This window comes from Linepithema humile, chromosome 4 (genome assembly GCF_040581485.1).
Source record: "Linepithema humile isolate Giens D197 chromosome 4, Lhum_UNIL_v1.0, whole genome shotgun sequence".
Taxonomy (NCBI): Eukaryota; Metazoa; Arthropoda; class Insecta; order Hymenoptera; family Formicidae; genus Linepithema; species Linepithema humile.
The window spans coordinates 4662647-4686376 of record NC_090131.1 but is presented as its reverse complement, the minus strand read 5'-3'; the positions used below and the strand labels follow the sequence as shown (position 1 = coordinate 4686376).

The 23730-nt window shown below is 33.8% G+C and overlaps 2 protein-coding genes and 1 long non-coding RNA gene across 12 annotated transcripts; 2 read left to right on the top strand and 1 right to left on the bottom strand.

Moving 5' to 3' along the window:
- The first annotated feature begins 1519 nt into the window (after positions 1 to 1519).
- On the top strand, positions 1520 to 9753 carry nompB (intraflagellar transport protein 88-like protein nompB). The gene is made up of 15 exons (XM_012366511.2): positions 1520 to 1942; positions 2083 to 2133; positions 2357 to 2529; positions 2629 to 2824; positions 2905 to 3122; positions 3239 to 3470; positions 3814 to 3971; positions 4060 to 4246; positions 4315 to 4501; positions 4595 to 4742; positions 4878 to 4989; positions 5093 to 5161; positions 5227 to 5527; positions 5760 to 5873; positions 6499 to 9753. Exons 1-15 carry the CDS (start codon positions 1814 to 1816, stop codon positions 6612 to 6614), a joined length of 2391 nt encoding a protein of 796 aa, XP_012221934.1. The 5' UTR covers positions 1520 to 1813; the 3' UTR covers positions 6615 to 9753.
- A 933-nt stretch (positions 9754 to 10686) lies between these two features.
- Positions 10687 to 18274, bottom strand: LOC105671943 (uncharacterized). Of its 10 annotated transcripts, none has more exons than XR_010889782.1 (6): positions 17626 to 18274; positions 14685 to 16736; positions 13558 to 14035; positions 13059 to 13443; positions 11653 to 11859; positions 10687 to 11073 (listed from the first exon to the last, which is right to left on the bottom strand). It is a non-coding gene; the product is annotated as an uncharacterized lncRNA (long non-coding RNA). The 10 variants fall into 10 exon arrangements; XR_010889781.1 differs by having other exon boundaries at positions 13348 to 13443; XR_010889785.1 differs by having other exon boundaries at positions 13348 to 13443; positions 13562 to 14035.
- LOC105671942 (hexokinase type 2) lies at positions 10802 to 23369 on the top strand. The gene is made up of 10 exons (XM_012366512.2): positions 10802 to 10944; positions 16984 to 17087; positions 19480 to 19633; positions 20333 to 20551; positions 20788 to 21107; positions 21419 to 21531; positions 21853 to 22011; positions 22094 to 22233; positions 22309 to 22442; positions 22730 to 23369. Exons 2-10 carry the CDS (start codon positions 17004 to 17006, stop codon positions 22817 to 22819), a joined length of 1413 nt encoding a protein of 470 aa, XP_012221935.1. The 5' UTR covers positions 10802 to 10944; positions 16984 to 17003; the 3' UTR covers positions 22820 to 23369.
- Positions 23370 to 23730: the final 361 nt, after the last annotated feature.

Sequence of the window (23730 nt, the reverse complement as noted above, 5' to 3'; positions counted from 1 at the left end):
CTTCTAATATTTAATATTTATTTTTATTCGTAATATTTTCTCTAATGTGCGTAGCCTTGCCTTACTAAAAGTGAGCAACCTGCGATCGTGTCGCATGCGGCATAATTAAAAGTGTAAAGCCGGTTTTAGCACTGTTTAAGCACTGTTTGGTGTATATCATAATATTTATTAATCCTAACCATAATGTAAACACCTAATCATAATGTAAAGAGATCGCGAACGTTACGGCAAACATTTAATTTTTCAACAGTGTTATATTTTATGTTGTATTGTACAGTAACGTCTCGTGAAATTTAACAGACGATTGTTTTAATCGTAATCGGGAATCAAGATAATGGAAGAATCGACGAAAAAAGACATGCCGTGAAAATATAAGAATAGATTCGACATTCCTTTGTAGGATTCATATACCACTTTATCAGTTGTTTTCCAATATTTAAGTTGCAAGAAACTGAAACCGGCTGCGATGGTTTCCATAATCTATATGAGCAAATTTATCTCTAGTTTATACAAATTTATACTGATTTTAATCTTAAAGAATTTATTTATATGTGTACGTGTATTTGTGTGTGGCACATTTATAGGGTTGAGCCACACCTTGTAAACAGCAGAAGAAAAGAATCTAGAAAAATACAAAAGAAGTCTTAATGGAATGTTGCAAATCACAGAATGTAGGTGGAAGGGGTTGTGTGTGGAATCATGGACAGGTTGTAGAATCATGGAATAAAGTTTTAAACATCAAAGAGTCAAATATTAAATCATCTGTAGGATTTGTTTGTTTAATAATTATATATCTAATATGTGGTTTCTTTTTTCTTTTTTTCAGAAAATATATATATCTCAAATTGTTATTCAGAAACTTTTGCAGGAGACATTGCAACAACAAATTTCAAGAATAAAATAACTACTATGCATATGTTGAAAGAAGGCACTGTGACCATTGCGTTAACATTTTTATTCATGCATTACGCTTGCTGAGTTTTTTAGTTTCTCTATTTAGTTTTTTTAGTTAATTTTTTTATTACCGCTTTATCTGTAAACAGCAATAAACATCTTTAAGCATCTGTAAACAGCAATAAAAATCTTTACGCTAATTTAAAACTTCGCAGTTTTATGTGTTACCGAGTCACTTAGGTGTGTTGTGTTAATTCACATGATAGTTTTCGTTCAAGTATTTCATTGTTGCGTGAAATTTTTTATACGTTTTGCATGGTTTATGAACGAGAGAAGTCGATTAATTAACATAAGAAAAACTGAATTGAATTGAATAGAATTATTTTATAAAAATTTTATTACATTTTGCGAACCCAGTAATGCACTTTGCAAAATTGCAAATGTAAAACTTAGTAGTATTATTCGGTTCTTGTTATTATTCTGAGTATAAAAATATCAAAAAAATTATTAAAATCATTAAACATATGATTCAAATACTGTGAATGTTCTTTTCACAAATAATAGACGTAGTACGGATACGAACCAAAAAAACGGTATGATACCGACAGTCTTGAAAAATCGATGCGGCTACGTAGTTTTACGGATGTGATGGCACTACGTATCAATGTGTTTGCAGAAATGGTGGAACCCTTGCAGAAGTCATTACATCGCCGGTGTATTTGTTTTTGCCCTTTCCTCTGTTTTTACGTTTTATAATTTTTGTATCATATTCCTTTCGAAAAGACAGTTTTATTTAATCTACATTGATCTATATCATTCAAGACTGTACACATAAGCTAACAATTTAACATATGATTAGATGTGTGTATTGTAAGAAGACTGTGAAACAAGTATACTGTGAATCGTAGAGGTATAAATCATGGCTGCAGCAGAAATTGAGGATGACATTTACATGGGATATGACGATTATCCATCTGTGTATAAGGATCTCGAGCAGGATGAATTGTTCCAGGAAGTTATTAAAACAAGTTATGGAAAAAGATCAATAGTAAGCTTGATACTATTACATTTTTTATATCACTAATATCATTTTTAATTTCACACCAGGCTTAAAATATCAGATTCTAAGGTATAAAAATTATTGAAATGTATATTTTATACTTTTTTAAAGAGAGGATTTGTTCACAGTTTACTCCAAGGACACCAGGTACTGCAATGCGTCTTGGAACATCGAGCAGAGTAAGTAAACAGTTTGTATAATTCAACATTGCGAATGATGTCTTATTATTACGGAATTTAAAGTGTTTGTCTACTTTGACATCAACTTCAAAAATGTTTAGATAGTAATTCAGAAAAAAATACGAGATATTATCCAATCTACTTTAGTTATATATTAATTTTATAGATATTATAATTTTTGATATGACGGATATAACATAGGTTTATGCTATTGCTTTTTTAGTTTCAAAGAAGCGGTACCACTACTTCAATGCAACCTATGACAGCTGGAGTTAGACCTATGACAGCAGTGAGAAGTGCTGGATATACCAGCAATAAACAAACTTTTGATCCTCTTAACTTGGGAAGTAGCACTAAGACTTCCGCATCTCTATTGGAAGCTAACAAAGAAGACACGTAAGATTTCAAATCTACATATGCTTACCTATGTATATTATTTTTAATGTATGTACAGTGTCCAGATCATATATTTTTATTGATTTTTTTTTACTTTAGACCAGAAGAAAAAATAAAAGCAAGAGAAAAGAAAATAATGGCCTTAATAGAAAGTTCTGCGGAGGCAGCTTCAGAAAACAATGTGAGAATCGCATTAGAACGCGCACGAGAAGCTTCTTCAAGGGAGAAGGCTCTTATACGATTGCAAGAACAAGCCGGTCTCAGTGATAATCACAATATAGACTTGACGTTTGCTGTAAGCTCATTGAATCTACAATATCTACAATCTCTTACATTTGATACTTGACTTACAATTTCCAATTTATCTTCCAATAGGTGCTATTCAATTTGGCAGTTCAATATACAAATAACGAAATGTATACAGAGGCCATTGCGACTTATCAGGCTATAACAAGGAACAGAATGTTTAGCAATAGTGCCAGGCTCAAAGTTAATATGGGTAATATTTACGTGAAAATGGGTCAACTTTCTCAAGCTATTAAAATGTATAGAATGGCATTTGATCAAGCTCCGACAGTCCATAAGGATTTAAGGTAAATATATATATTGTATATATATATATTAATATGTTATACAAGCGAAAAATATCAAGGAACGATTGCATTGTGCCATGAATAATAGGAATATTAATCTGGCAAATATTTCGCAGAATAAAGATTATGCATAACATGGGAATGTTATTTGTACAAATGGGTCGGTTAGAAGAGGCAGCTAATAGCTTTGAATGGGTGATGAGAGAGAGATCTGAGTTTAAAGCGGGTTTGCATGCCGTTTTGTGTCATTTTGCGTTATCTCATCGCGATAAGATGAAAAGAGCTTTCTTAGAATTACTAGAAGTACAACTTAATATAGAGCAGGAGGACAAGTATAGTATAAATCCAGTGAGTTTGTACTCTTCTTGCTAAAGCTATGTATTTTTCAAAACGTTGCTTTTCAAAACTACACCTGCACTGCTGTGCACCATTAGTTGATTCACAATCTAAGAGATGCACATATTTCACACAATGACACATTATCTCTTTTCATCAAATATTCCGTTTTTAAATATGTCTTTTTACTTTTTTACGCCACTTTTATCTCTCTCAGATGTTATTTTTATATACATATGAATAAAAATTGATGATTTGGTACAAATATTCATATCTTGTTTTTTTATTCACGTTATAAATTGCAAATCAAACATTAGGTCGTATCAGTATATTTAATATTTCTTTGTTTGTATAGGATGATGATGCATCGAATATATTAAATGAACTTATAAAGAATGACGATTTGTCCAAGTTGGAAAAAGAAATAAAGCTGGAAGCTGAGAAAACTATACTTTGCGCAGCAAAGCTTATAGCACCTGTTATAGAAGACTCACTTACATCTGGGTTTGCCTGGTAAAATTTACTGAATTATAACATTCAAAGAATAATAAGAAATTTTAATATCCGGTTTCTGCATATAAATTTCGCGCAATTATTTTAGGTGTGTTGATACTATTAAGTCCTCGACTTACAGTATCTTAGCTGCCGATTTGGAAATAAATAAAGCAATGGTATTTCTGCATAATCGGGAAACACAACTGGCCATAGACACATTAAAGATGTTTGAAAATCGCGACAGTAAAGCTAACAGTGCAGCAGCAACCATGCTTTCGTTTATTTACTATCTTGTAAGTAAGACTTGTCTAACTTAGTAGATATTGGTTTGATTTCTGTGTTTAAGTAGAAAATTGTTTAGCAAGGAGATTATGATCAAGCAGAAAAATATGCTGAAGCAGCTCGTACTTCCGATGCTTACAATGCGGCAGCCTACGTTAATTTATCCGCTTGCGCAATGAAAAAGGATGAATGGAACATTGCTAGGGAACTGCTGCTATATGCATTAGAAACGGATGCCAGTCATGTGCAAGCTTTATACAATTTAGGTATTATTTTGCATAAAATTTTTCTTTGTGTTCATTAATTTTTTTATACAATTGTAAACATTATTTTACAATGTTAATGTGTGTTTTTTGTAGGCTTAGTTTATAAAAAGCAGAATCTGTACGAAGAAGCCTTGGAGTGTTTTTGGAAAGTTCGGAATATCGTTAGACATGATCCGCAAACACTATACCAGCTTGGTCATCTATATCAGTTGATGAATGATGTCGATCAAGCATCTGAATGGTATTTTGTTAAATCGTTCTTTATTTCCTTAATTTTATGAAGAATTCATTTCTGACAGTTGTATGCTATTGCTACCATTCCACTCAAATTTTGTACTAATTTATGAATGATTGAACATTATTTTGGTCATTGCAGGTATAATCAGTTGTTGGGTATCATATCATCTGATCCAGGAGTTTTACAAAAAATGGGGGAGATGTATGACTCAATAGGAGATCAGCAGCAGGCGTTCCAATTTTATAGCGATGTAAATAATTTTTATTTTTAATTATGTAACCTTTAGATTATCTAATAATATATTAATATTTCAATTTTTATACTTAATTATTTATTATATACTTTTCTTACAGTCTCACAGATTCTATCCTGCCAATTTTGAAGTAATAGATTGGATTGGCTCTTATTTCATATCGATGCAGGTATACGATTAGCTTTTGCTATTAACAGTATATCGTTCAAGATAATAAGTTTAAATTTCTTAAAGGTTGCTGAAAAGGCGTTGCCTTATTTTGAAAAAGCGGTAGAACTTGTACCAGACGAACCAAGATGGAGATTACTAGTAGCTGCGTGTTTAAGACGCACAGGGCAATTTCATAAAGCACTCGCAGAGTATCAAGATATCCACAATAAGTTTCCGGATAATATAGAATGCCTAAAGTTTTTGATCAGACTTTGCAGTGATCTGGGTTTGAAAGAAGCGCAGATGTATACTGCTGAATTGAAAAAGGCCGAAAAAGCTAAAGAACTGAAAGAAAGACAAGGTTCAGCAAGGCCAGGTACAACAGGTAATCTAATAAATATTGACATAATCTAATTAGCAATTCAGGAAAAATAATTTATGAAAATGTGATGAATGTATTGAGTAAGAGTCGATAAAAATTAAAAGATACATCTCAAACATTCGAGTATTCACTTTTTTTCAAATTTGTACATCTAAATTGTATATCAGTTGTATCTCAATTGATTGTATTGTATCGCAATTTGTATATCTAAATTTTGAAAATATATTTTATGCAGGATCTAGGAAGAGTAACAGTGGAACATCATCACGGGCTGGATCAGGGCTGAGTGTGTCAGATCGTAGACCAAGTCCGGATCGACGACCAATTTCAGGCCGAAATGATTATCAAGGTACGATAATTACAAATTTTGCAATATAATCACTTTTCATATATCAATATCTCTTTTTTTAATTTGCTATTTAATACTAATTCCATAAAAAAATATTAGATCTATTATTTTATAAATTCATGTATTTTATATTACGATTTAATTACCGTTTTGCGCATTTCTAATAAATCCTGACGAGAGTTTTTACTGCAAAATTTTAACATTGTATGATCTTTATGGAAAATTTAGCAGCCATTCAGTTAGTAATGGTTTAGCATTACGCACTTCCATTGAAAGCAAACATCAGCAAAAATGATCTACAGACAGTATGCGAATCGCTCTAATGGATTGAATAAATGATGGATGGCCGCGGTCGCTTTGACTAGTCTATTCTTGTTCTCTCTTTATCACTGAATACTCGTCAAACTGTTATATATTACTGATCCGTGCTATGAATCTAGAAATGGACATTTGTGTTGTATTTATATATCCGGCCTACCTCTGTCGCATGTAGTATTTACAATAATATGTTATGACTGATTATTTGACTCCAAGTCTATCTAAATATGTCAAGCATTCATTTATTTGTGGAAATTATCAAAAATAAAAAAGCAATTTTCTTATTTATATTTTCCATTGCTTTTAGGCACGAGTTACGCAGACCCTATAGGACCTCTCCCTACTCGCCCTATGACAGCTGCTGGAAAACGAGATGACGATTTTGGCGACGAGGAGCTCGGAGATGATCTCCTGCCCGAGTAATAATATCGCATAGATTTATATTTTTTCATGAGATTATATAATCGGAAACTGTAAGTAGATTAGATTTTAATTGGAAGTAGTATGTAAATTATATTGCAACGACACACACGAATAAGTTTTATGATCATTTTTTTAAGCCACTTATTACGAAAGAGTAAGAATATTTTCAAAATTGGAAAGTCGTAAGTTTTAAAAATTTGCATATTATATTAATTATGTTATTATTTTATTCGCATAAAAGCTGTTTAGAATGTGTGATTTCTTTAATAATAGTTTATGATGACTAATTTGTATAATATTATATAGTTATATGTTTAATTATTTGATTTAGTGCCACGTGACATTTTTGTCACGTTAATGTTATCGTGGTTCACATTAATTACACATTGTGTATCACAGTTGCAATAAAGCTTGTTTCACACGTAAAAAGATTATCCGTCCAAATCTATGACGTACGTTATGTGTATTCGTATATTTTTATTAATTCTTTAAAGATAAAGAATAAGCTGAATTCTTTAAAGATAAAGAATGAGGCTAGGTCAACGGATCAAATGTTTTCTACTGTATTTTCAGACGATCAGAATCATGCGATCATGTTTGACATCTCTTATTGACCTTACGTCAATGGCCCCGAAATCAAGGAATCCTTTTATCGCATATTGCGTATTAAAAAATTAAAGAATTCTGTCATACAGATACATTACGTTGCCAAATATTATTTCTTTCCAACTCTGCAAATTCACGGTAATAATATTTCTGATAAAAATTTCATTGAGCGGGAATTAATTTTTTAGAGCTAGAGCGGTGTCTAACGTAGCGAAGCTTTAATCGCAGGCTTTAAATCGCAATCGAGCTCAAATTTTGGTATTATAGATATGAAAAAATATTTACATATAATTCTGAAAGAACGATGACTGGTACGCAAAGCTCCTTACACACTGTTTTTATTTAAATTCCAATTGAAATTAAATGAATCAATTTATTCCTTGTTTTCCACGATTGTATTGACGCTGCCGAATACTTTTGCGTTTCTTGAAAAATTGGTTAGCGAATCTACGAAAATATGCACGTAATAAACAAATGCATTTATCAGAATTTCGATTGTTCCGAGTTATTGACGGAGTATTACAAAAGATTCTAATCCCCCGAAAATTCTGTGATTATCAAATGGATCCAGTGAGCCCGGTAATAATCGGAGTATTTAATTTTGACGCGGCTGATAATCGTCGATAATAACGCAATGAGTGTGCATTCTAGCTTGTCGTAATTTCACCATTTTGAATGCAAACACAAGGCATAAAAATGCAAAGTTCTACACTGCCTAGAAAATCATAATTACATGGACATAGTTAACAGAACAACTGCAAACACATACCTGACGATAATTATGCATCAATGACGTTTTCGTTGCACTCGAGCGAGAAAATAACGACATGGAACGTAACAAGAGGATTTCAATCGATGCCGGGTACACAACGCACACACATACACTCACACACAAGCGGATTGTCGGTACTGAAATCACGATATTAGTTCATAAAAGCGACTGTACACGGATACGACATCAAAACGAATACTTTATGACGCATAAACGGTAATTATTCGCGCACAAGATTTAAACAGTAATAATCGCGAAAAATGTGGACGATTCGAACACGACTCTGCGAGTCGTTGCGAGGCGTTCCGTGACTGATTGGAATGTGACGTTTGCCGAAATGAACGATTGCGATTCTCGAAACAGTTAACACAGCGAACCAATCACGTCGCAGTAATAAGATCTAATCGATTTCGTGAGGTATGCATACTTCACAATATTTGATACAAATATATACGTTTGGTTTTCAGAAAAAAATGATTCTGATCCGAGCACAATACAATTAATATCATATCGTCTTTAATTATATCTAATGTTTGATTTGACCTTACAATGTGCGATCCAATCCAATCGAACGTATTTAGAGATGTAAGATTGGTCTTCGCTAAAGAGGAATGATTTACGGAGCCGTTAGGGTCGGGCAATTGCAACGATCTAAATTTATACACATCGGCCGTTTTAATCAAACTCCATTCAGCTTATGTAGTCTGCACAGACGGATGTTACTTTATTGCTTCTATATATATATGTATATATACTTATACGCGTCTAAACGCAGCAGCGTCTCACACGCATTTTCATACGGTTTGATCGCGCTTTACGTAACTCTTACAATTTTATCAGGTAGACTTGTAAAAATTTATAAGACTAATCGTTTATGTACTGAGCCGAGTACGCGTTTCTTTGTTTTACATGTGCGAATAATTTTACATAATTACTTTTTATAAAAATAAAAGAAAAAACATCAATGACAATTCAATTCTGAGTCGTCGCGATAGTAATTGAGCGCATTATATTGCCTTCTGCGATACTTTCGTTATATAATTTATGATCCTATATTTGAATGATTAAAAAAATTGTGCGAGAAACCGATCGCGCGTTTCGTTTAATGTGTTTTGGAAACAAATAAATCTAGAATATAATTACGCTTGTGTGTGTGCTAAGAACAGGAAATTTATATTAGAACCTTATCCTTAATTTGATATTCAGAATTCTATACATTGTTCCAGACAATGTTTTAATTTGTTTACGCACTCTTCAGTTCGTAAATATTTATTCGCAGTTAAATCTTTCTGGAGCAAACATCGATTACGAAACGGCATTAGCATTTTCCTCATTGAAGATAGCGCACGCGGTAAAAAGTCGGATTCGAAGATAAGGCAAGCTAACGAAAAAACCAAACCGGCAATATCCAAGATTCGTTTGACCGATGGTCGACCATGTATCCTAATGTAAGCGGCGCATATGTCGACGGATCTACCTGCGCCGCGCCGTACGTAGGTGTGCATGTGTGCGTGCGTGTGGATGCGTGGGTTGAGAATGAATGGACCGACGTAACTACCGATAACCACTCAATGCATAAACCACGTGCGATCATGAACGCAGAGAACATATCGTCGACTGTTGACTACTCGATCGAATCAAGTACTTTTAAGATTTTACACTTGAAGCGATTTAATCGACCGAAAACCTACTGCGATGCTACTTGTCATTTCTCAAGAACCGCAAAAATTTACGAATTTATATTCGTTTCTTTTTATAAAACAAATCCTCTTCGAGGCGGCTCTTTTGTCTTGATTGACACCCGAGTGTGTGAATGACAGGATTTTGTTATCTGTTCTGGATTTATCACACTCAGTGTGATGCAGAAGTATTTATCTTCATTAAAATGTAAGTCAAAAGTTTTATAATTTTATAATTTATAAGTATAAGTGAGAAGAATGTAACGTCTCATAAATGGACTGGAAATTGATTCCGATACATTTTACATCTTTTTTTAAATTTGCGACAGTTTTGTTTAGTGAGAATCTTATTTGATCGTTCACTTTTAAGACTCTATTCTTCTTCTCACTAGACAATTAATGTAACATCGTGTGACAAGTGGCGGCTTCTGGATCCAATCAATCTTGCTTGTCCAAATAAGAGTTAATGTTTGAATTTATCTTGAATTGCAAGCACGTGCTACCGCTCGCATTACGTTCAGTCAACGGCCGAGACTCGTTATAGTACATATACGTCAATTGAATTAAGCTTCCTTGAAACAAGCGTATTCCTCGACTAGTTCATAATCAGTTTTTTCTTTTATTTTTGAATGATAAACTATTCAAATAATTGTCAGAATACACATAATCTTACAAAATCTGATTTTCTTCACTTTCAAATAAAAAAAAATTGGCTGGATTTCAATCTTGAAACTTTAGAATTTTAATTCAACTGGCTGCATAACAGGATGTGCAATGTGTAAAAAAATCTAGAGGTTACAAAGAAAGATATTTACAAATATTTACAAAATTTCAGTTTGGCTCTAAATTTAGCAACAAACATGAGTTCAAAGTGAGTTCGACGGCACAATAACAAACCGCTTGTATACAACCGCTTGCGTGATCGTAAAACGCGGCCTTCTGCTACGGGCAGACGTCACGGGGCTCGAAGCGGGCTCGCGCGTGTGCCCGTCGCGACCTCTCGTTCGCTCACGCATTTACTCGCTGTTGAAGTACAGGCGTGACGCATGCGGACCAGTAGTGGTGGATACCGCGGGCCGGCCGATCGCATGGAAGCATACGGGGAGTAAAAAGGAGGCACGACCAGTCGTCGCCCGATCGCCGCGAGTACACTTTGCACTGTTCCGCCTACGTGCGTGTTAGACCAGGAAGCCACGCTTGCGAACAGCAGCCGGAGTCGGTCGATCTTCCATCGATCGAGAGACTGGAAGCGGAAGCGCGTGTGCGAAGTCAGGTACTGTATCATTAAAGCTGGACCAAGTAGTGTCACCGTTCCTAAATGCGCTCCAGTAAACTGCAGTTTCCGCGCCGTCCACTTGTCGATACTCGCAAATTTACGAGAAGTTACAGGCTCGAATCTTTCCTGAAATTTAATTATTAAACTGTTGAATACAGAATGTACAGTTGCAGAAGACTTGTATCGCTGGTATGCTCTTACAGTAATATCTTAACAAGATAATCGGTTACTACATATCGTGATAATCGTGATATCGTGGCGCGATTTTGTTAATTTAAATAAAATTTTCCGATTACGTATGTTTTACTTGTTTAATGCCCGATTCCACCAACGAAGATTAACTTTAATCTCGGTTCAACTTACTCTTCACCTTTTTCTAATTCTTAGAGTTCAACTTACTCTTCACCTTTTTCTAATTCTTAGAATTAGAAAAAGATGAAGAGTAAGTTGAACCGAGATTAAAGTTAATCTACATTGGTGGAAATGGGCATAAGAGATCACACGAAACTTATTGAAAATATAAGATGTTAAAAAAAATATAAAATTATTTTAAGTAGAAATTCATATTTTCTTCCGTATATTTACATATTTACATATATTTATATCAATGACTTTTAAAGTAGTATTCTGATATAAAAGTATGTTTTGTTCTAGTTTTTTTTTGCTAGTTATATATATATAGGACAGTTGTGTCATCGAACTTACGTCGAACGTACGATATTTTCTTTTTTTTTCTATACTCCAAAAAAAAATGGAATGTTGATGGGCCTCTTCTATTTGGACAGGTATCTGTGCTTTGTTGAAAGAAATAAGCTCGTGATGTTTCGGTTTTGTATTCTATAGATAATCATCGTTGGATTCCAAAATTTTATCTTTCAGTTAAATTCACTTCCAAGGCACTCGATCCTGCAACTGATAATTTGAATGTTAATACGAGTTCTACATTCCTGCTCGAATATCTTTTATTGCTCTTCTTGACAACTTATAGAGATATTAATTTCTCTCGCTAACCATGTCGGCGAAAATGAACAAAATAGCGTCTGTTACAAAAATCAATCGAGGTCAGGTATTAGAAATCGACGGAAATGGCATTTTTGTATCGATAAATCACGACGGTTTCAAGGATACACAATGGTTTTCCAACGAGATACGCACATTCGCAAATCATACTCGGGCGGTTTATCGATCTAGTACAATCGAAGGAGTGAATGCTCTGATTTGGCGCTCATTTGAACAAACAATGACATACATCGAGAAGAATCGAGATGCCATCGCATTTTAGATATCAAATCGCGACATATACAGGTTCGCGATATTTACTTTGCTGGCGCGAGACCCACGTGGGTCCTTGAAATATTGTGTTGCATGTGTCGTCGCCGGGTATTACACATGTAGCAACATGTGACACTCGCTGGCAGTTTTGCCGCCGCAAAAATTCAGTCGCTCGAAAGAATAAAAATCTACCGATACATATTCACAAATTCCGGCTTTTGCATTTTTTTATATAATCGAAACTACGCGCTATCGTCGACCCTCTGAGATTATATGTTTTTAGATCGCTGTTTAAAGTCCGGTTATCTGTCTGTAGATGTTAAACAAGTACTTTTTCGATATCACGATTGAAATAGTACATGTTTGTGAAGCGAGTCTGCAAGCAATTATAAAAAATTCCATGAAGCTTAAAATACTTTGTGAAGAAAAACTAATTGGGTTGTTGATATTTTTTTACAAGGATTGAATTGGTGTTATTATAAAAAAGAGATTAGTGTTATTATGAGAGATAGATTATCGTGAATATTATATAATCTTATCTCACTATATAACTTGTTTTTTTTTTATTTTATATCTAATTATATATCTGAATTTATGTGATTTTTAATTAAAATTTCCGATATTTATATGTTTTGATTAAAATGATAAAGTATCAAGAAAACTTTGGGTTATTTAATACAAGATTGCATTTTCTTGCACAGTCTCTAATAAATCTGTTATGTCTTGTACAGAAAAAAAATTATATACTGTCAGCTATAATAACTCTAACGATGCGCACACATTTGAGATACGCAAACAAATTTTCGCACAAAACAGCGAACGTACGCAAAATTACGAACCGGCAACTTCTAGCTGATAGCGTGACCGTCGTAAGATACCCGACGTCTCCGATTCTTGATCACAGAAAGTCCAATTTAGTCGCCGCTTTATCGCCGCGCGCCGTGTTTATTCCACGTACGAGTTGCGAAATCACGTAATTGATGTAAGATCGTCAGCGGTGATATTTCGACTGTCGCGCGCTAGATGATATCGAATTCGCGTCCCGCGTTTCTTCCAATTCTTACGGTGATATGTATTATTAAGACGTCAATTATAAGTAAATAAGTGCTGTAATAAAAATCATTTTACGTCATTTCGCGTGACATCCGTTGCACTTCGGTCATTTGACAAGACGTTATCACATCGTCCAATGTCATTTATTCTATTTCGTCTTGCATCTTGTTTCTGAAATTAAAAGTTAATCATTTCAATATCTCTGCTGGTTAGACTCTGTTATTTTTACAAAAAACTACGCGTGTGCTATTTAAAACGCGTTCTATTTAAATAGAATTCACTCACTCACTCTGCGCTGAAGTTTGTTAAAATTATCACTTTCGTATTTTTCGGAGTTATGAGTCTCTTGAATGGGAAAAACGTTGCTTTATGCTCGTTATTTATGCAGGATCATTCGCAAAAACTTGTTCGAATGTGGTAGTTACAGCTAAAAGCATTTAAGAATGCGACATTTTTTCACGTTCAACTCCTACGTACCTTCATCTCACGCGGATTTATACGGTGCCCTTGCTGATAATAGTCATGAATTACGGAAGTTCCATTATTCAAACGGCAGGCAGATTATTTATGAGCTGCGCTCTTTGGAGAAGCGCACTCGATTAGATAACCGGAGTGCACTTGACGCCAAGCCTAATCTTCAAGAGTTGTACAATATCGACTAAAGATGAGTACATACATTGCTCTCGTAACGAAGATAAATCATACATCGTGTTTCCTGCTTTTGTTCTATCTAGCCGATTTCAATTCTGATAACGAAATTGTGCTAGAACATCAAAAGTTGAATTAGATGTAAACATTTGTTACGTTTATATAATTTTAATTTAACTAAAAAGTTTAATATTTTCACTCCTGAACTCTTTACTTCAACATTTTGACTTCAAACTCTTTTACACTCCAATCGTATGTTATCTTAATTGTATTAGAGAGATAAATTCGAACATTAGCATAACTTTCATACATTAACCTATTCAGATATAGAGCGTTTCACGATAAATGAACTTTAATGCATATATTTTTTGCCAAAAGCTGATGCAATTTCTATATAAAAAATATTTGAAATACAAATAATTTTACTTAGAAAAGAAATGGCTTTGGCAAACTGCATACTGGGTGCATCGTATTATTCAGCTAATTTTTAATCGATATTAAAACTTTAGTTTAAAATATTCAATGTTAGGAAATTTTAGAAATGTGGAGAATTTGACATTTAATTAAATTCTAATTAAAAAATTTGTTTCAATTTTAAAAAAAAACATCAAAGTGTTGACTACATTTGCCAAGCAAAAATCTGCAACAAAACTTATAAAACGAGGAAATATCTTCTATGAGATTTAATGCCAATAAAGTTGCTGGCAAAATCATTCGGCCATGCAGTTATATTAATCTTGCGACGCAGACGACTTTATGCTTACGTCAGATTCGTTAATCGCTGATGCGTTGATGGGCGCAGAGTGTGATAAATGAAGGATGAGCGATGGTGGAATAGTAGGAAGCGTTTCGTTGAAAGTTTTCTATCCGCCACAGCTGCGAGGAGGAAGACAGAGTCTGTGAAATGCCGCGCTATAACGCGACGACGAATGTGCGTGTTGCACTCTAGTATTAGAATCATCACGGCGGGTCAACTGGCTGAATTATCTCGGTTGACGTTTTGCACCTTCCAATTGATTTCAATGGAGCCTCATTCGTCACCGGTTTGCGGCTTGGAAAGAATATTCTAGTTGCTTTTTCGCAATCCATCCTCCACCTGATTCGCAGATTCACGCGAGTCATACGTCCGACTTAGAGTCCAGATTTTGCAATTGCAGCTGTGAAATAAACGCACATTGAAATCAATATACATTTTCAGACATGTTGATTCTAAATAAAGCGCGATTTATGCTCTATATAAAATTTGTATATCAAACAAAACAAAATAAAATTATTTTATAAGAGAGAGAGAGAGAGAGAACTAACCATCTTTTTTAAATAGAATTATTCAAACGTGTAAAATTTACAGTCTCTATGCACATTGCAGTACGTTTAAATGCATGTCTCAGCGAAATACTGCAGTGAGAGCAGAATTTCTCCGGATTACCTTGAGAGTGAGATCGGATGAACTAGGTGTGAGCCAAGTATGGAAATGAAAAAAAAATTTATGCATAACGATAGCATGCGACAGACAACCCATCCGAACTGGTCAATCGAGCTCGAAAGACGACTGGTTCGACTTTCATGGACACATTTACGTAGGCATGTAAATGTTGTTGATAAGCGCTCTGTTGTACATGCATGGCTTCGTCGCGTAAGAATTGATGATAAATTGATATTCAAGCGTCCGCGACTGTATTAACATCCATTGAAATCGAGTCTGATTAGATTCGTTATCGATAAATCAATTGAAAGCCAGACGCTGAAATATTTTTATTTTTTATTTTATTATATGCTTATTCTATTTTTGGACTTTTGATCGTCAAAATTCGACGTTCTTTAAAAATATGCGCTAATCAAAGCTAATTTTGGTCAACGTGATGTTTCCTTTCTTTTTTGCATATCTGCTTTGCATAGCTTGACAATTTGAGAATTAATGCCCACTTGACACTGTATATGTGTAACAAATTCGCTATGATCTTATCATTTCACAAACTCGCGTCATAAGTACTTTACATACAAAATTTAGATACAGAGTTCATGGTATATTTAATTAATTAAATGCTTTACTGCGCATAATCGTTGATGCAACGCGTATTTAATTTTTTCAGTCTTCCCATCAGACTACTAATTGATTTATAGCGATACACAATAATATGTTACAGCGGAGAACCCGGTTTAGACGCACGATTTATGAGCGTAGCAAACCGTGTTATCAGAAACTGCGTACTCTAGACTTTCCCTCATTATCAATCATCGTAAATTCTTGCATATGTAGAAGGAATAAACATAATTAATTGTCATTATAATCTTATGAAGTTGAATTCAGAAAGCATCGCTTCAATGGATATGAATAAAAAATGCAGATTAGAGTTATATACGAGATGTTTAAAAAAGGCGACTCACCGGGTTAAGAAAAAATTACATCGTAACGTTGTCCATTTCGAAGAAAGTAGATAATGGTAGTGCCCTCATCACACCATACGTCATGTGAATTGATAAAGCTGTGACCGTCTATCGACCCTGCCGATATATGAAGCGACATTTGTGATAGACTCGCGAATGTCCAATACATATTATACCGTCGAGATAATAGAAAGAAAGTAATTAATGATAGCAGACGTTATGTCTAGCAGACATCCGCAACGATATTTTAATTAGAGCAAAACTGTATTACTGTAAATGTGACATGTCGCATTTTTACGTTTAACATAAAGCGACGATAAAAACTTCCATTGACAAAACATCGCTTTGCGATACATTATCTCTGTTCGCATTATTTCATCGTACTTTAACATGTTTGTATTTTATCAATTTTTTGTTGAGTATTTTGCAATCTGGAAAAAAATAGAGCTTGTTAATTAGTGCAGTGAAGAATTAGTTTCACTGAATTGCTATGGATTTTTTCACAATTAAAAAAGTACACTCTTAATGAAAGTTAATAAAGCGTTTTTTGGCTTATTCCAGATAGCCAAATATTAGCTATGTTTTTAATAAAGCTAACATTTTGGAATTGGCGCTACAAGCCAGCTCTAATATTCTACAAAAATTTCTCTGAGATTATCAATGTTCTCTTTCTTTCAGATATCTGATAACGGCTCGACATGGTCGTACCTACAGATCACGCGCTCCACGAGGGGCTTCAAGTATCGCCGCTTATACTTTCCGACGATGTTAGGCGACAAAAAGTGAGTGTAATGCATACTTGAACTATAGGCGACATTGCGTCCGTCAAAAATATAACATCTATATTATATGGATAAAATGTTACATCTATCTTATCATCAATGCTGAATTTCATAAATTGTTGCCCTGAACTTCTGCTCTCTCATGCTAATCGTACGATGAAGTTAAAGGCCGATAACGAAATCTCGTGTGATATAGATATACTTAACGAAGCAAGTGACAATCGGCACATTTAGTTTAAATTCTCGCCCGAGAATAGAACCATTATACGTAAATTACTTTATGTAATTATTTTTTGTGAAAATTTGTAAAAACTAGAAATAAAAATTAAGCCTTAAAATATTTACAAAAAACTCAACCTTTTTATTCGCTTTCACGAGCTATTATTTAACGAGCTTTAATGAGTAATTAATTAATCTAACCTATAAATAACAGATGAAACAGGTTTTCTAGTCTACCGACATTAAACATGAATAACATTTATTCCGCAAACAATAATAGATTATTGAGACATTATAATGAAGAATAAATTCTACATACGATTTTTTTAAGACGATGCAGACTATACTTCGTTTAAGTTTAGGTTATGTAAACCCTTTTTGTCTGTCTAGCTTTCCGATGTTGATTATTGAACAATCGATTTTTCGCACGATATGTAACGCCGATTAAGAAAAGATATGACCGATCAATTACTGCTACACCCGATTCCATCACATATAAGTAGCACGGCGAATGGAGTCTTTAACCTTGCGACATTCTAGTTAAGAATTTAATGACATGAGTCAATGATCTGCAAGTATTTTTTGCTTTAGTTATACTAATCACACATCAAGTAAGCCATTAGATATTACGTACCAAGCCCTTTAAGTCGTAATAAAGTTTCTTCTCTCAAAAACAATTTTGGAACGTGAAAAAGTTTGACATTCTCTGATTCTCGATATCTGCAATTGTAAAGCATTACATAACGTTTTTACGTAACAAATTACAAATTGATTCCTTTAATGGAAATTATTGCTTCGATTATCTTTTCGGTGGTATCATCTTCTCAACATTGAATCAAATAACAAATACAGTAATAATTTGTGAATAACACTCGAAATACAACAATAACGCGCGTAACGCATTTTCTCTAACAGTAGAAAGTTCAACTTCACTTATTCGATTAATCTGATGTTGTAATCTTGTTTAATTTATGACGATTACGTTGGCGCGCCTGGTATCGAAAGCATAAAGCATAGTTCAGATCATTTGGATAAAGTTGGATTAAGTCGGATTTTGAGGTTATCATGATTTCCGTCATAAACCGATTTTTATCTCGCACTTTAAGTCAAAGGGTTATCAAGAGGTAATACCGCGTTGTTAAAAGTTCAAGTCATGTGAACGGTTTATCGGTATAGATAACGAAGCTTTTTAGCAACTTGCGAATCGAGAGAAAGAAAAACTGATCTCTAGCTTATGTCGCATTCGCATTATCCGTAATAATTTGTATTAAATTTACGATTGTGAGTAATTTTATTTACGTGGTAAGTTATTCTGTGCTATAAAATAAAGTTGTATAAGAATTGTATCATGCAACTTTTATTGAACTTACATCATAAGCTTATTTCACAAAAAATATAAAAAGATTATCATTTGCGATTGATGATACAAGATTAAATGTAGAAAAATGTAGAATTAGTTCTGTAGGAATATCTCCGTGAATTATCACGTCTAAAAACTATTGTATGAAATAAGATCGTACACGGTTATCGACGTAATATAAGTCGCATTGTGTGCGCTAACGTGAGCCGAAAGGATCAGCCAAGTTTGCAAATATACAATTACGCTTACAGCATTTTCTCACGGTTTACTTTTATTTGCTTCGATAAACAAAATATATTATAGTTTTGCAGGAACGCGTAGCATTTTACTGAGCAACACACCTCTCTTTTGCATTATTAATTCAAGAAGTGAATTATGCAAGCTTATTATACTAGTTCCCACTACTAGGCATAATGATGAATAGCTGTTCTTAGTTGCACGTCGTAACGTGCGGTTGAAAGTCAACAATTTATGAATATCATCACAAAAAAAAAAAGACATTGATGCAACTGAGGTGTGTAAATCTTACCTTATGTTAGCTATAATTAATTGATATACGATACTCCGGGTGTAGCGACGCACGATTTCCTAGTCTGTATATTTAGAATTCTATTGGATACTGCGTAATATACGTAACAATGTAAACAATATCGCACTTGAAGCTGCGGCTCGGTATGTTTGCCGAAGTGACGACAGGATTTACGGATCGCGGCAGATTTTTCTTTTTGTGACGACGATGACGGAGTTATTATCAGATTACGACATACAAGTGTTACATGCCACACACAACATTTAAAATATAACTGTTTGCAGATCGAGAATCATTTGGCAAAGATGCGATTCTCTGCAGCCACCGCCAGGAAGATTCAGGATGTTTTTATTTCGGAAATGAACAAAGGAATCCACCAGCAACCGTCCTCGCTACAAATGGAAAACACTTACATACCAGAATTGCTGGATGGAACAGGTCATTAGCGAAGTTTCCACTTAATCCCGTAATGATAGCGCTGATATATCGTTCTGATGTATACTTTATATCGCATCTATAAGATTTATCATTACTTTGTAAAGATATTATCAATGAAAGCAGAGGTAACAAGAATATTATACGAAATATGTTGAGATTTTATTTCGATAATAAAAGATACCCGATTAAAAGATAATGTTAATTATTATGGAAATTAATCTGTCCAGAGGAATCTAGGAGGATAGAATCTTGATAATTTTTTTATTCGAAATTACAGAGAGAAATGTTTAAAATATGTTTATAACATTCAAAATTATCTTGTAAAAGTTGTTTTTCATTTTTTAATAAGCTCATAAATATGATAAGAATTTAACTTCAAAGAGTCTTTTAATAATTAATATAATGACATTCTTTTACATACACAGAAATAACAATTTTAATTTAAATTAGTTAAAAATGAAAAACGAAAAAGAGAAGTAAAATAATAAAATTATTATACTGTTAGTTCTTTAAAAATAAATAATGATGTAGAAGGTAATGAAAATTAAAAGTGCGTTATCGAAGTACCAGAACTATGAATTATTATCAATCAAGATACAAAGATAATAAATCGCGATTTTGGTTCTTATTGCTTTCTATCAAAATTATCATGTTACATAATTTAATTTAACTGATAGCGAAATATTTGAATATTTGTAGAAGGAGGTCTGTTTTTGGCACTCGATCTTGGTGGTACTAATTTCCGTGTGCTCCTTCTGGAATTGGCTAATGGTGCTCCCATCCGACAAGAAGTGAAGCGATACTACATCGGACCGGAGTTACGAGTTGGTTCGGCAGTCCCACTGTTTGATTATTTGGCCAAGTGTGTTAGTGATTTTGTCATCGCTCAGGGTCTTCAGGATGTAGAGCTTCCTCTTGGTAAATTGAGTTCCGCATCTAGTGTAAGATATCGATGCGCGAAACTTTTAATTAACACAAGCTACTGCACCATAGTCTACAAATAATCTCGACAAAATATAATGAAAAACAGTTTTTGTTTATTCCTAGTTAATAATGTTAGCAGATAAAGAATAATGTTAGTGGATTAGATGTTAGATTAATTTCTGTATTTTGCATTTTTCCACTTTTAATCTTAACAATTTGTTTTTATGCAGGTTTTACGTTTTCGTTTCCAACAATTCAACACTCGCTGGACGTCGGTGTTTTGGTGACATGGACGAAGACATTTAATTGTAGTGACGCCGTAAATAAAGATGTGGTGCTACTGTTACATGAGGCCTTAGATCGACGAGGCGACACGAAGGTAAAAGTCGTGGCGATCTTAAACGATACCACGGGCACTCTTGTTCAGGGCTCAACTCTGGACTCCGATACAGCAGTTGGACTTATCTTGGGAACTGGCAGCAACGCTTGTTATCTAGAAAATGCGGATCGAGTAGAACATTGGGAACCAGAAAGACACGGGGAGAGACAAGTGAGTTATCAATATTATAGTTATAGAGTTATATTGTTTCTGAATCAATTGAAGAAACTCCTTCACTTTTTACCTTTCTCTCGTATAACGTATTAGATGCAAAAGGAAGATGTGCTGTTTTTTTTTTCAAACAAATTTTCGCTTTTTATTATTGGAGATATTGATAAAGGCATGTCACACACTACGTTCAATTTAAAATTTAACATAATCTTTAATAATATTTATTATTACTTAATATATTTTTTTTTATATTACGTTATCCTCGTAGTGTATATACTCACACATTATTAATCTGATTTTCGTCACTCAAGGTTATCATCGATATCGAGTGGGGCGCTTTTGGTGACAACGGTGTTTTGGACTTTATTAAAACGGATTTTGATCGTGAGAACGATGCTAATTCGCTTATCGTGAATTCGTTTACGTAAGTGTGCAAATTCGTTGCATTATCTTTAATTATGTTGTAATTATTCTACTTCAACTGAGTGGATGTACATTTTCGATAGCATCATAATTTATCGGTTTTAATCAGTTATAAAATTATGTTAATATATCAAGCTTGATAAATTGAATCAATAATTGACTTTGTTAATATTTTTATGAAAGAATTGTTGATAGAAATAATTATATAAATCTTTTCTATTTTTTAAATTAAACATAATTTAACCAAGAATTTTAGAAAGGTGCACGCGGCGCAATTAGCTCCTAGGATGCGATGGTACCTCATTGTGACTTCTTTCCTTAGATTTGAAAAGTACATTGGTGGCAAATATCTCGGTGAGGTGGTGCGTGTGATACTTGCGAGGTTGACCAAAGAGGGGCTTTTGTTTGTAGGAGAAAATACATCGCAGAATCTTCTAACACCAGGCACTCTTACCACCGATCTGGTTTCGCACATCGAGCAGTAAGTGAATTCAAATCAATTTAATTGATTTAATCTGAAAATATTTGTGTGCATAACGCGATTATTTGTTTTGTGACATTAGAGATTCGGTTGATGGCGGCGATACCAACACGAAGGAGATCCTTGCGAAATTTGGTATCATTCCTGACCAGGATGACATCAAAGTTGTGCAATATGTGTGCGAGGTCGTCTCTAACCGTGCAGCTCTCCTTGTATCGATATGTATGTAATGAAGCTACTTTAAACGCCAGTTGAAACGAAGATAAAGTATAATCTCATCGATTATTTGTGTTGAAGGTCTGGCGAGTTTATTGGATCGTATTGATCGAGAACAAGTAACGATTGCTGTAGATGGATCTCTTTACAAGCATCATCCTCGATTAGAGAACTGGATGAAACAGTACATCTCGCTTCTCACTCCAGGTCGAAAAGTATGTAAATTTTAAATCAAGAAATTTTTGTTTAAAAAGAAACATTACATAGATAAAAGTTAAAAGAAAATATATAATGCTTCATAAGAATCTGTTCTTAGAAATGAGCATTCTATTATGTTTAACACAAAATTTAATTTAATTTATTACATGTTTAAAATTTTTATATTTAGAAATAAGAAATGATTATTTTTTATTATGTATTTCACGTTTTCCGCATATTTAATATTTTTTGTCATTGATAAATGCTTTGTTATATCATAATAATATTTTTATTTTGAATGCAGTTTAAATTGATACACGCGGAAGATGGAAGTGGCAAAGGCGCCGCGCTCGTCGCTGCTATTGCACAAAGAATCAAAAAGCGATTAGAATAATCGCGAGTACAACATCGTGGATCGCTAGAGTGTCTTCTTGCAGTCGCAATCGTCGTTAGCGTGGCACAACATTATACGAATTGTCGATAATCATAGATATATTCCGCCATCAGGCCTTAAATGAATACCATCCGTTGCTTTCCACTAGTATCTGTGAATTACACATAACATTTACATTGAATTCTAATGGATTGCACAAGTTTCGATGGGAACAAGTTCAGGCGTTACGAAATTATAGCGGGATGCGTTCGCATACCTCGCGATGAAACGAGGTGTCAAAAAGATAGGGGTATCGATCGACCAGACGATGCGGGAAACGTCTGTGCGCGTGTGCCATTTTAGGAAAATGAATACATGCTCGCGTCAAGAAATGTTCACGAAATGAATAACTGAAAGAGTAAAATGATATTATTTATTAAATAAAATCGCAATGATAGAACGCATGTTTGCGAAGTTAAAAGTTGTTACATATTGTAATTGTTTGGGAACGTTTTTTTTTTTGTACAAGAAAAGTCAACTTGTTATAATAAAAAATATTGATTTATTTTAATCGAGTCTTGTTTATTTATTTGACGTTCTTGAGTTAATTAAGTACATTAATTATGCATTAAAAAATGTTTGCATAATTTTTATATTTATCCTAAATTTTGAATTTTATTTTTATCGTACATTATGATACTTTAATGTTATTTTCAATATTGAAAATTATATTGATTTATTGCAATTGATTTATTATTTTATTAATTTTTAATTACTGAAAAATATTTCGTATTTTTTAGGTTAAAATACTGCGATTGGTATCTCTGCAGAATCGAAATTTCAAGTTATCAAGTTGTCGTCAGTGCGTCGTGTCGGTTGTAGAATTGCATTCGAGCCGCTCCGTGTTTTTCACGATTATTATTCTTTCCACG